Raw genomic sequence first — 13,351 nt, 5'->3', positions numbered from 1 at the left:
CTGCCGTCGGAGCACCAGAGGAGCACTTCACTTTCCTAATGCTCAGTCTCCTCGGGGCTCTCTGACGATGCTTTTGTTTGTTACCAAGCAACCATCGAGGCAAAATCGATATCCGCCAGGATAAATATTAATGTATTTACTCCTCCACTACATCATTGTTTATCTAAAAAAATTATTTTTCCACTTATTTTTTACATGAAAAAGTTGGTTAAAATGAAATTTGTGTATAAATTTTAACGTAATCACGCACTTGTTAGTGTCTGCTCTCGGTTTCAGCGGAGAGCTCATTATTTGTTTTGCAGGTGCTTCCAATTCAGCTCTGTGCTGAAAAACACAATTTCCCAGATTTCGCAACAGAACAGTCCAATTAGTGCCGACTTTTGGCTCGCACTAGAGAGAGAGAGAACAAACGCCCAGCATTGAATTGAATTTATTATTTATGGTGGTGCGCGGCTCAAAGCGAGATAAATATTTTGCAATGCAAATTATTCCAATATGAGAGTGTTATTTCCAGCATTGTGAGCTCAAAGCTCGGCGGGCGTGCGTTTTGCCGTTCTGCTGAATCGCAATTACTTTGCCTGTTTCACAGGCGGCTGGAGAGAAACGTTCGGTTCGCTGGCAATTTGGTTCGCTTCTCTCTCGAAATTCAAATTCATCGGTGCCACGAAAGGCAAAATGACAAATTCAGGTCAGATATTTGTTAATTTTAATTTTCAGAAGATATTTTGACAGTTTTTCTAAAAATAATTGCATAGAACGTCGAAACAAAATTAATTTTCGAATAATCATTTATTTTTGTTTTGGGTAAAACTCAATTATGGACATTTTTAGTAAAAATTTTGCTTAATTTTGCTTAAACAATTATATTAACATAAAAATTTACATTAATTAACTTGTTTCAAATTGGTTTAGTCCCTCACAAAGAGGACGAACAGCGTCTGTCTAATTTATTTGGAAATGGTTTCATTCGCTTCTGAATTTGGAATTAAGGCATTTGTGAGCCCCGAACGAATAATTCACATCTCTCCTGTCGCAAAGACGCGCTCGGCTCGGCTCCACAAAGCCAAAAGATCCAAGTCGCGAGCGCGCAAGAAGTGCGTATTTGCATACGCACGCATACAGCTAGAGTGAAATGTAAACAGAATCGCAATCCTAATTTAGATCTCGCGTCGAAATAAACACGACAGCAGCGCCCACATTCTCTTTCGCGCTTTGTGTACACGTCGTATGTGTGTGGAAAATCTGGCGTGCGCGCGTGTGATGCTGCGACGACGGGCGACAAAAGCTGCTGCGCCAAATTGAATTGTCGAATAAAAGCAAGCAAGCGGGCGTGCAAAATGAGTTGCGAGCCGAGGTGCAAGACTTGAAAGCTTCAAAATTTAATAATGCCGTAAACAAAAACTTCAAAGTTTGCTCCACCTTTTTGCACAAAACTCAAAGGAGTGGAAAGAGAGAAAGAAAAAATCTGTTTAATTTGCTAAACTTTAACTAAATAAAGAATTACTTAAGCTGAGATGAAATTAATTTTATTTCACAATATTAAATGAGGTATAAAAAGTCTGAAATTTTGGTGATTCTTTTTTTTACAGAAAAACCACAATGATCGCAAGATATTTCAATTTTCAAGTTCTTTTATATTCAAATGTAATGTTTTGGCTCTTGAAATTATGAATGATACTGATAATAGCACAGAAAAAATATATATTAAAATTAAATTAGAAGCATCGCCTTAAATTAATGCTAGGAAAATTTTAGTTTCTGGTACAAAATTTCCATTTGCAAAATTAAATTTCTTCAATTTCAAAACATTTAGATTATAGAAAAATCAAAAATCTAATTTTAAACATAAACAAATTAACAAAATTGCAAATTAATTATGTCATAAATTAAATTTAATTCTAATCTTTTACATACAAGAAGCTTCACGAATCGAATTTTTTGTTCAGGCGTCCTTGCGTTTTTTTCTTTTTGCAATATCAGTGCCTGATGCAGCTGCGAGAAGTGCAAACTTTCAGAAATTGCACACCCTAATGGAAAAAGAAGCGACAACACGCGGCAGGGGATGCATTGTGTTGCACTCTATCGGAATTCAATTACCCGTCACTTGTCGGAGAATGAGACGACGACACTTATCGGAACTATTTCCACTTAAGAAGGCTCTGCGAATTCCCGAGACAAAGTTTTGCCAGCACCAGCATTCCACACACCTCATCTTTTCCTCTCAGTCATTTTTCCAAGAGTGGCTGCCGCTCTCTTATGTGTCGGGAAAAAGGCGAGAAAGTCGCAACTTTTCTCGGAAAGGAATTCAGCCAAGAAAAGATGTGGAACTTGAGTGTATCAGGAGAAAAAAGCCATCCAAAAATTGATAATCGAGCGAAATTTCGTCATTTTCCGAAGGGCGGGGGCGCCTGTGAAAAATGAATTTCTGCCGGAGATACAATCAACAGAAAGGCGTCACGTTTCGTCAATTTCCTGCGCGTCTCTCTAGAGACAGTTGGCGGCGCCCGTCTCTGCCCAACAAGTGCTGATTCTGCTCGTCGCCTTCCTCTCTCCAACAAACACACAGAAAGAAAAATTCGTCTCTTTCTCGATGCTTTTTTTTTGGAAAAAATTTATATCTGGGACACTCAGGAAGGAAAATGACACGAAATCATTTATTTAACTACGGCTCTTGGCAAAAATTTCTTGTGGCAACACAAAAATAACTATTATAAAATAAAATAAATCAAAATTTAATAATAAATTAAATAAATAAATAAAATAAATTTAAAAATGAATAAATAAAAATATAAACTAACTAAATATTTTAAACTGTTTAATATTCAGAAGATTATGAAGATTTCGACATATTTTGAAAAATTTTTCTTATAGAGGTGCATAAAATTGTTTAAAAAAGATTTTTATTTGCTACAAATTACGATTTATGCAATTTGATTTACGAGTTCGTTGAGCAGGTTGCATATCTAATTGAATTGGCACTGCTGCATTAATTTGCGGTAAATTTTCAATTGGATGAATAGCAGGAAATTTAAGATATCGTTGAATTGTCTCACTCAATTTATTAAATTGTTTTTATTATTAATATTTAATGCATCGTTTGATCAAATTTAAAAAAAATTTTGATTTATTTAAACACGAGTTGTTCATTCATATTAAAAATTCAAAAATTGATCCATTATCTGATTTAACACTTATGATTGTTGATAATTAACAAAATCATTATTTGAAGACGAGTCAATTGGGTCCTAAAAGTCGAGTAAACGGCCCTAAATTTCCCGATCACCAGTTCATATGTATTCGCCGTGAGTGCAATACTAACGGGAGGCGTGAAGCTCTTAGGCGCAAATTGAGATTAAGAGCTGGAGTTTGACTGTTAATCAAATTATCGCCCGAGCCATTTGCTCCCCCGGCTGCTTCGGTAATCAACTCCTGGCCGAGAGTTAATTTCGTCTTTGGTTATTTATCGGAGGCGCTTTCGAACGAACGCGCGCCTCGCTATAAATTCCGGCGTTGGCGAAAACATGTAAGTGTGCGCAAATGATTTATTTGGCAGGCACGCGACCGAAAAATAAATAAATATTACACGGTGCAATTTACGCCACGGCGCGGCTGATAATGATAAATTTATTAGTGGCGGAATGAATTTTCATTTCCGACGGTGAAAAGAAGACGCGCGGCGCGTTCTGCCTCCCGGCGAGGATAATGTAGTCGAGGAAATGCCGGAATGAATCGGAAATTGAAAGTTTACGAAATGTGTGTCGGCATGTGTGAGGAGAGAAAATGCCTCCGCCAGTTTGCTGTGCATTAAAACGACGCCCACTTTCTCTCTGGAATATATTATAATGTTGTACCCTCACCTACAATGAGCCTCGAGCGAGGGTGTGAAAAGGGTGCACTTATTAACTAATATGTGAGCTTCACGACGGAATATTAAAGCCACTTTAGCCAACACATTTTGCTTATATTAATTTGGATTAAAATTTTATTAATAATTTTTATTATTCCAATTTTTTTAAATTAAATTATTAAATTTTAATTTCTTTATTATTATATACTTTTCCAATTTTTATTCATTTCACCTTTTTTTAAAATTAAAATAACAAGTTATGGTAATTTTTTTTATCAAATTATAAATTATTTAAAGATTTTATATACTTTTATACTTCTTCAAATTTTGCTTAAATCTGGAAACAATTATTTAGCAAATTTTACACCCTTGACTTCTAATATGCGATTTCTGTTAATTCTGACGAATTATTATTGTTAATCATTTAATTATTTCAACGTAGTAAAGTTTTGTAAATGAATTTTAATGAAATTTAAATGAATTTTTCTAGTCAGACCTATTTCGGATTTGCAGCCATATAAATATTTTATGTTTATACCTGCGATGCAAAGTTGCAAGTTTATGCTGCGCTGAGATGAAATTACTGCAAAACTTCCATGAGGTGGTAACATAATGCTAAATTATAGCTCGTCCAACAACGTTATACGGCAAAACTTTAGCTAATTAAAAATAAAACGCTTTCAGAACTAAACAACAAGCGCGCCAAATCTGAAGAGCTTCAGATGATGAAATTTATAACTAGTTTGAAAGCCGCTTTATTCAACCACCATAGCAAACGAGAGAAGTTTTCCTTTAAAAGAATAATTATCTCTTAACTCATCAGCATCACTTTTTCATTTCCTTCTCCGAGAAGAATTATAAGAAAATATAGTTACAAAAAAAATGACTTTCCATCCCCCTGGGGGTTATTTATTTCTCTCTTTCTTGCGCACAATGAGTTGCACATTTTGCTTCCCGCGGTTTTCCTGTGTGCGGCTGCAGTTTTTCCTTTTGCCAATTTCCGGAGCAAAACACATACAAAGCCGAGTCATCGTCAAACTGATTGCCAACTTGAAGCTCAGTCAGGTCCCGATTGGCAGCAAATTTCTTTCGCTCCCGGCCCGGAACGATACAAAGACCGGATATTCTGCCGCTGTTATTTTAGCCAAAGTGCAATATCGGCCGACGCGATCAGCTCTTGCCAGAGCGACACGCACCGCCCCGTGGCATTCATCATTGCCATAATATTTTTTACACTTTCCTCACCCTCGCTCGATACGATCGACGTCATACAAGACGAAGCTGCTTTTGAAAAGATAGCGATAGTGAAAAGATGTTCCCTGAGCTGCTGAGAAAAACGAAAAAAAAAATCAAACACTCGCAGAGAAAAGCAGCGGATTAGGTAAAAAGCATTAATTTCATTTTTTAAGGGAATGAAGAGATCGGGCCGTTACCTCATTAAAAAAATGATTTTATTAAAAGACAACAAACATTGAGCAATTTGTTGTTTTTGAATAAGAACAACTTTTAATTGCAACGAGGAAATCCCGACCTCTTTGATTTCATGATAATCTCCTTGAGTGCCAATTTCTTCAAACAAATTCATCTGTCTTTAATTACTTGATAATTGTGTTTAAATTAATTTTTGATTCATTGCACTTTAACGGTTACTTAATTTTAAAATTAATTTCAAATTGATATTGGCATGTTTTTTTAATTAGTTTTTTTTTAAATTTATAGATTATTATTTCAATTTAAAATTTTAATTAAAAAATTTAAAATTGCATAACTATAATTTTGTTCTGTTAGATTCAGCTTCTTTCTAATTTAAATATACATTCGTGGACATAAATTTTTTCTCAGACGTAATATTTGTAACACGTTTTCATTTTTTTTTGTACTTACCCAGAATCTCTAGAGTGTGGGTCAGTGTGATGGGCTCCAGCAGCGAGATCTGACAGACGTAGTCGCCAGCGTCCTTTGTGGTGATGTCTTTGATCTTCAGGTTGGTGCTGTTGACCAAACTGATCCGCTTGTCAGGGTAGATCTTGTGCGGTCCGGCCGTCAAGATGTTGGCGCCCCGCTTCCACACCACTTGGTAATCACCTGCAACAAAATGAACAAAATATGTAATAAATCGATGGGCAATTGCAATTAATTTTCCAGCGGCACGAGTGGCTGTAAATCAATTTCCAGCAAGGGGTGAAAATAAACGCCGCCGATCCCATTGCATGACAAAAGCACGGCGCGCAATATCCATTAATGGGAAATAGATGGGACGTGACCGGCGCCGTGTCTGCTTCTTAATATGCACGCCCAATAATTTCTCAATAACGGCCGAGCCTGTTGAATTATTCAGGGCATCAAAGTGTGAGAGAGAGACGAGTGTATGGGCAAACACGTCAGAAGGGTGCGTGCGTGAAGATGGGCCCGGCAAACACCCTTGTTTATGACGCGCCGAGAAAGGATGCTGGTCAGGTGTGAGACCGAAAAATTGAGTCAGACGCCCTTGGGCGACTCTTAATGGCGCACAAGGCGGCGAGCATTAAATTTTCTCACACACACACGCACCCCACACTTGCCAAACGCAACGAATTCCATCGATTTTTGCTCGTAGGATAAATAAAAAAAACGAGGTTTTAAAAAAAAAAAACGTCAAAATTGATAGAAAAAGGAAAAATAAAATTTAACTGAAACAAATTAAAGTTGATTTTTATTTGCTTCTCTTTGAATCATGTAATTTCGAGTTTAATTTTTTTATCGATTATTTAGCTAAAAACCGATTACTCCAGGAAAAATATCTCTTTTTCAGATTATTTTATAAAATCGTGTTAAAAAAAGGCAAAAGTTTAAAAAAAATTATTTCAGGCGACTATGTAAGAATCTTGAATGGACCATTCTGATCATTTTGAGCTTCCTTTTTTGACACATTTTTGTTTCTACTCCTTACCACTAGAACTGAGGGCTTAAATCAATTAAAAGGCGTAATTTATTTAAGTAATTCATCATTGAAAATTGAGTTTGACCTTGAGCTTGTGCAGACCTAATTTCAACGGATCGAAACTGACGCACACAGGTGTGAAAAGTTGTCAATAAGCACGCCATGCTGGTTAGGCCGGAAGCATTTTCAAATGCAAACAAAGAAAGCCCGTAATTTTGCAGCAAAACAAAGTCAATTACGCGAGACCGAAAGGCAGAAAATTAACCAAAACCACGGAGCACGTTCTAATTCGAACTTCGCGTGCGCTACTCGCTTCGTCCGCTGTAATTGCATTGCCAAATGTAACACAATTAAACTTCCCCCGCCTCATTTGGAATATAAATTTGGTCGTCGCTGCATGTGTTGAGCAAACAAGAGCAAATTCAGCGAGAAATGACAACGGCAGCGAGCGTAGTTTGCTGATGATTTTGTTACAAAATAAAATGGCTCTGCGCGAAAGAGAGAGAGATATATGGAGTGAAAGGCCCAGTGTTTACCTTTTGACGTTTACTTTTGCTTGATTTGGCGCGGGAAAGGGTTGCTTTCGCTCTCTCGCGCCCCTTTTCATTTTTATACTCGCTCAGCGCCACATGTCCGCTGCAGCACCAACAACGAACGTATTTTTTGAATTTAACTTGTCACTCTTGAGCTCTGTGTTTTCATAAGAATGGAAAATTGAAAAAAGTACCCATAAGTTTTCTCATTTTCGGCTCAAAATTTATCACACACACTTTTCCACCTCCAACGACTAAGAAATTAGAAAAATAAATCATTGAACAAATTTGAAAATCAACTCTCATGCATATTTTTTTTTTAAATTTATGAATTGCAAAATAATTAAAGTTAATAAATTAAAACTTAAATTTGTGTTACAGTTTCTTTTCAAGTTGAGCAAATAATTAGAAAAAAACTTTGAATTCGTAAAGTTTAAAATTGGCTGTTAATTCGTTTCCTGGGGAGATTTTTATTTCCAGCTATAGCTTTAATTAATTGATTTATTCTATTTCTATTCAGCTTTTGCGTCAAACTTTTGCGTCGGAATGTTGTCTGTTGAGGTGGTGCCCTTTCAATTTCAGGCTCACGACTGTGTGCGGCACATTTGAGTGGGACGCGGACGTCATTCGCAGTGCTCATTATACTCGACGTCATAAAATGTCAGAATAAAAATGTTCCCTCTTTTATTTTCCCAATCAACAGCTGGCTCGGAAAGACCGAAAATAAAACAATCGGCGCATTTTCTCGCCCGAAAGTAATAACAATAATTGTTTTCATCTCGCGCGCCAACCGCTTTTAAAAGCTGGTCGAACACCGGTGACACGAACTTGAAAAAGAAAGAAAAGTCTGAAGATGAGCGGACGCAGGGGAGTGAGAAGAGAACTTATCGGCAAAAAATAATCCTGCGATGAAAGGAGTTTTGCGTTCGCTCGATCGCACGGCCATATTTCTTTGAGGCTCCTCTGCTGCTGATTTCGCCGAGAGGAAGACGCCGCCGCCCTTTCTCTCGGTTTGTTTTAATAAAGATGAATGATCTCGCCTTTGAATTCGCTTGGAAAAACTCGGGATTATCAAAAACGTGTTCCGCACCAACACGGCGTCGGCCGATTTCCACATGCTCGAGTAAGTACTTTGATTTGATCAACATTTTTCTTTCCTTCTTCTCCTCTCTCTTGGAAAATGTCTTTTTGCGTAATATTTGGCTCGGAGAAATTATCACGCTTCGTATAAAACGTTTTACGACTTTTTATACAACCGCCGCGTGAATTATAAACACAAACACACAAAAGCCGATAAGTGCAACCGAAATCTTGATGCACCCCCGGTATGTGTTTAATAAGGAGCGCGGTTTGTTCTTCAAGGCTTAATAATAACTTAATAATAATTCCAAGTTTGCTTTGATGGTGCGTCGAGATTGCGACCGCAGTGCAAACAAAACGAGCGAAACCAGTCGCAATTAAAACCCCGCCAACCCCTCCTCGCCCGGCGCGTTTCTCGTGCGATTCCGCCATAAAAGCTCCGCCAGGTTGTTAAACATAATTTATACACGCGAATGCTGTTGTAAAAAGCTGAGAGTGTATAAGGCGCACAATCTCTAGCCGTGTCAAATAGTACAAAACCGCGAGCTCGCGTGTTCACTGGTTGTACTGCGACGCTTTGTTTCCCTTTTTCATCTGCAGTACACAACATTGTCGCAATGCAAAATGCTACAAAAAGAAAGAAAAAAGTACGCTGTGTGGAAAATGATTCTGATTTTGGTAAAATTTCCTGATTTATTAGATAGTAAAAAGAACAAAAGGAGAGCAAGAACTTTGATAAGAAATCACATTTTCCACTTTTCAACATTCTGTGCTACAACAAAACACAGAATTTATCAGATTTGTATAATAATAAGAAAGGCCTCCAGAAAAAAAATATTTTTACTAATGAATTTAATTTGTGAGTAAAATGGTAATTATCTTTTAATTTTTTTTCTACAAAAATACTGATTTTTTTTAAATATTATTTTTTTATTGTAATATTATTTATTGAAACAGAAAGGAGGGAATTTTTATTTATTCAACAAGAATTTATAAAAAATTGTACCCTTTGATACACTTTTTTTTCAAAAAAAAAAAGAAATCGATGAAATAAAATAAAATAAAGTTAAATAAAATAAATAATAAAATAAAATAAATTATTAAACTAAAAATTGGGGATTGAAAGTCTTCTTTTTTGAAGCCGGTTTTAATATTTCACTAGCCTAATAATTTTAGATTTTCAGACTAATATTGTATTTCTCAACAGAGAGCTGCTAAATAAAAAAATTAATTTTTATAAATGTCGAACAAAACGGCAATAATTTTAGTTTCAAATGAATTTTACTAAAACTTCTGAGGTACAAAAACCCCATTCGCCACAGTGAGCCTGGGTTTACTTGTTTTTCGATCATATCACTTAGTTTTTGTTAGATTTTGTTAAATTAGAGATTTGAGCTTTTTCAACTTTGGTCAAAAGGTAATTGAAAGGTTCGCTTTACAAGATTTCAAATTTATTAGCTTTTAGAATTTCCTTTTTGGAGCAGATCAATGAAACTAGGTTGAATTCTTCGTTCGTTGGAAGCCACACACATATTAATTCCGTGGGCGGCGGCCGGCTGAGCCTTTGAAAAAGTTATTTTGGCAAAAATAAAGGCCCAGCAGCTCCGCTCCTTTGTGTCTGAAGAAAGACTTTCCCTTTAATTACAACGTCGGTAGTTTTTCTTCCTTTGGGGAAAAGTTTGCCTTTTTGAGGCGAGAGCAAGTTCGGCGGCTGCGAATTTTGTTAGATTTGCTCGACTGCGGCAGCCGAGACTTTACGACTTGATGAAATGCTGGCGGGTGTCGAGAAATGAGAAACAGTCAAGCCAGCCGACGCGGTGCACACTGAAGAGCTCTCCCGAGCACCAGCTGCGGCCTCGCTTCTTTTTATCATTTGTGCCGCCGCCGCTCGGCAGCTGAATTATGTTGCCGGGACAGTCACGCGCTGAATTGTTATTGTTTAATGCGATCCGCAAGCGAGCGAGCCGAGATTGCAACAAAGGCAAATGGAAAATTCATTGAACCCCGGCCGCTCTTTTGTATCTCAGCACAAGCATGCCTCGCATTTTTCTTATTTTTTATTAAAACTGGAGCACGCGACTGGCTTTGCTGCGAAACGACGGAAGAATTGATTGAAAATTAATATTATAAAATATTTGAAGCAAAACTTAAAAATGTAGAAGTTCTGACTTATTCTCTATTCCATTATAATATTCATTTAGAAAATTTGAATAAATTCAATCTTCTTCTCAGCCTAAAAAAGAAGTTTTTATATTATTTTTCTATCTTTATATTTGGATTGATTCAGGCCTAACAAACTAGACGGAAAAGTATCGAACTTAAGACGGACAAACTTTGCGACAGTCTGCAACCTGCACGACGCAGCCAGCCAACCGGTTGCCTAATTTAGTTACAACTTTCGGCCGCTGGAAAGTACATAACATAGAGAGAAGTCCAGCTAAACCGGCTGTATTTATCTCTATATGATCAATCCCATGGAGAAAAATCCTCCAAAGCCTCCGATTGGAGCAAAAGGGAATACCCTGGAAGCATTATTTGCAGCTGCCACAGAGTTTTGACCTTATTAATGAAGCGTACTGTTCTGCCAAGCATCCCTCTTGTGATTACTGAAAGTTACGCATCTGATTTTAGGGGCCAGTTTTCGATAAATTTGTGAATTCACTTTTAAACGATTTTCCGGCGTTGACTGATTTCATTTAATTTATTTACTTTTGTAAATACATTTGTAACTAAAGTAATTTAATTTGACTAAATTTTAAATAGGATCACATTGAGAAATAAAATTAAAGGTCATATAGAGATATTTAATTAATTTTAATGCAACTTTTAAAAAAAAAATTGTATATTTATTAATAATAATAGAATTACCATAAAAATTCCAAGATTGTCCTTACAATTATTTTATTTTTTTAATTTTTTTCCACTTTTTTAAGATTTAATGGCCCTAATTAAAGCACTCATTGGAACAAACGAGTCGTTAAGGCTCACAATTATCAAAAGCGTGCAATCTGCTTTGCGCAACAAGAGCCCCTTGCATGCATGTAAATTGAAACGCAAATAACTCACCGCGCCCTGTTTATGTGACAGCGACTATAAATTTAATTCATTATTCCGGCGGTGCAGCGACAGGCGAGCATGATTGATTGCCGGCTGGAGACGTGACATGTGTGCCACAATAATATTAAACACACACACTCTCCGGCGCTTTTTTTTTACAAATGCACCCGTTCCCGCGCCATTTATATTGAGTCGGTCATTAATATTGTGCAGAGGGCTTTGCACGATTTATGTATGCGCGACCGGTGCTAATTGTCGGCTGCCATTGTCCGGCTTAAATGTTGTCCTGTGACGTGGCTGCTTTTTATTATTTCATAAATATCCGTATTTGAAAAATTACAATTGATTGCTTTTAATATTTCAGCAATTGATATTGACGACGAGAAGAAAAATAATACACCATTCGTGATGGAACTTTTTGAAAGAGTTTACTATACAAAAATTGTGAATTACTCATTTGATTTTCTTCTATTAATTGCAAAAGTTCAATTTGTCTGCATTTGCTAATAATGTCAAAATGTGTGATACCAAAACTTTTTCTTTTGAAAAGATATTTCGCAATAATGCAATAAAAAATTTCTTTTTTATATTGTGTTTTTTAATTTTAATTAAAGAATTTACAATGTGATAAAAGTTAGTAAATTGTTATTTTAATGTGTAGAAAAATTTTCAATTAAACTAGTTCATCGCCATTTTCTCAGAAAGCGTTTTCCTTAAACGAGAACATTATTATAATTAGATTGATTCATCAAAGAGTATTGTAAGAGTGCACATTTTGAATAAGCTATTCAACATTGAACTATAAATTACAATTTATTTAATTATAAATTCTAATTCCAAATATATTTTAGAAAGCGATCTTATTTATTTAGATTTATTGTTTATTTGCAATATTTTTTTAAAATAAATTTTATAAATATTACCGGATAATTTCTTTTTATTAACTAAAATGGTTATTTAACGTGTTCAAAATATTTTATAGTAGTTTTCCAAATTTTATAAATTTCGAGGCACAAGACTAACATTGCAACATCAGATGTAATACATAAATATTTTTCTTTGCTGAGGAGTGTCTTAAATATTAAATTACAATTTTTTAGAATTTAAAACCCAAAGAAACCACTCGAAACGGGAAATAATCAATTAGTACTGAGAAAAGAATTTTAATTTTGGGAAATGTTCGCCTTCAATTAAAATTGTTTATTATCACAACAGGAATTTTTCTAACTTTTTTACACCGGCTTTGTCTCAAATATCTCGTTGTCTCGGAACGTAATTCCACGTCAAGGCGATTAGTCACAGTACTAATTAAATTTTTTAACTAATTTATAAATAAGCAAAGATCAGGTGGCATTTAAAAGATGATCCATACAATTCTCAAATCATCCGTTCCAAATTCAAGTTTGTGTCACAAACGCATGAATAAATTTTGACAGCGGGTAAAGTCGAAATGTCACGCACTTGTCGCACAATTATTATCTGCGCGAATAAGCCGCAGATAAATGCAAAGTGCGTAAATCATCGTTGCGGGAGGGAGGGAGGGAGGGCGTTTAGTGCCTTCATTTAGATAAAGCTGAGCAAAATAATATTACGAGCGCGTGTGTGCAAAGCAGTAGGCCAGCAGCATATAATAACAACAACAACAACAACGGCCAACATAAAAGCGCCATTAACCGCATAATGGAAACGACTGCTGATGCTTGGATATTAAAACCGTGGTAATGGCCGTGGGCACAAAATGATCACGACGACGAGCGGCTAATTGCAAATTATTGGCCGCGCCAGAGGCCGCTAATAAGGGGCTGTGTCAGGAATGCGCGTCGCCCGGCCAAGATTTCGCAAGAAAAGGTCTTCGGGGCTCTTGATGTCGCACCTCGGGCCAACAGCGAAACTAACTTTAATGTGCCTTGCTGC

General features: G+C 36.2%; 1 protein-coding gene across 3 annotated transcripts in view; it reads right to left on the bottom strand.

Moving 5' to 3' along the window:
- LOC132201634 (neural cell adhesion molecule 2) overlaps nucleotides 1–13,351 on the bottom strand; it is a 211,851-nt gene that overhangs the window by 54,200 nt on the left and 144,300 nt on the right. For all 3 annotated transcript variants that reach the window (XM_059627941.1, XM_059627942.1, XM_059627943.1), the window contains one exon: nucleotides 5,732–5,932. In XM_059627941.1, the coding sequence (XP_059483924.1) occupies nucleotides 5,732–5,932 (201 nt within the window). The remainder of the gene's footprint in view (nucleotides 1–5,731; nucleotides 5,933–13,351) is intronic.

This window comes from Neocloeon triangulifer, unplaced genomic scaffold (genome assembly GCF_031216515.1).
Source record: "Neocloeon triangulifer isolate White Clay Creek 2 clone unplaced genomic scaffold, ASM3121651v1 ptg000014l, whole genome shotgun sequence".
In the NCBI taxonomy this organism is placed as follows: Eukaryota; Metazoa; Arthropoda; class Insecta; order Ephemeroptera; family Baetidae; genus Neocloeon; species Neocloeon triangulifer.
The sequence above is the reverse complement of the archived record's forward strand: the minus strand, read 5'-3'. Positions and strand labels throughout refer to the sequence as shown.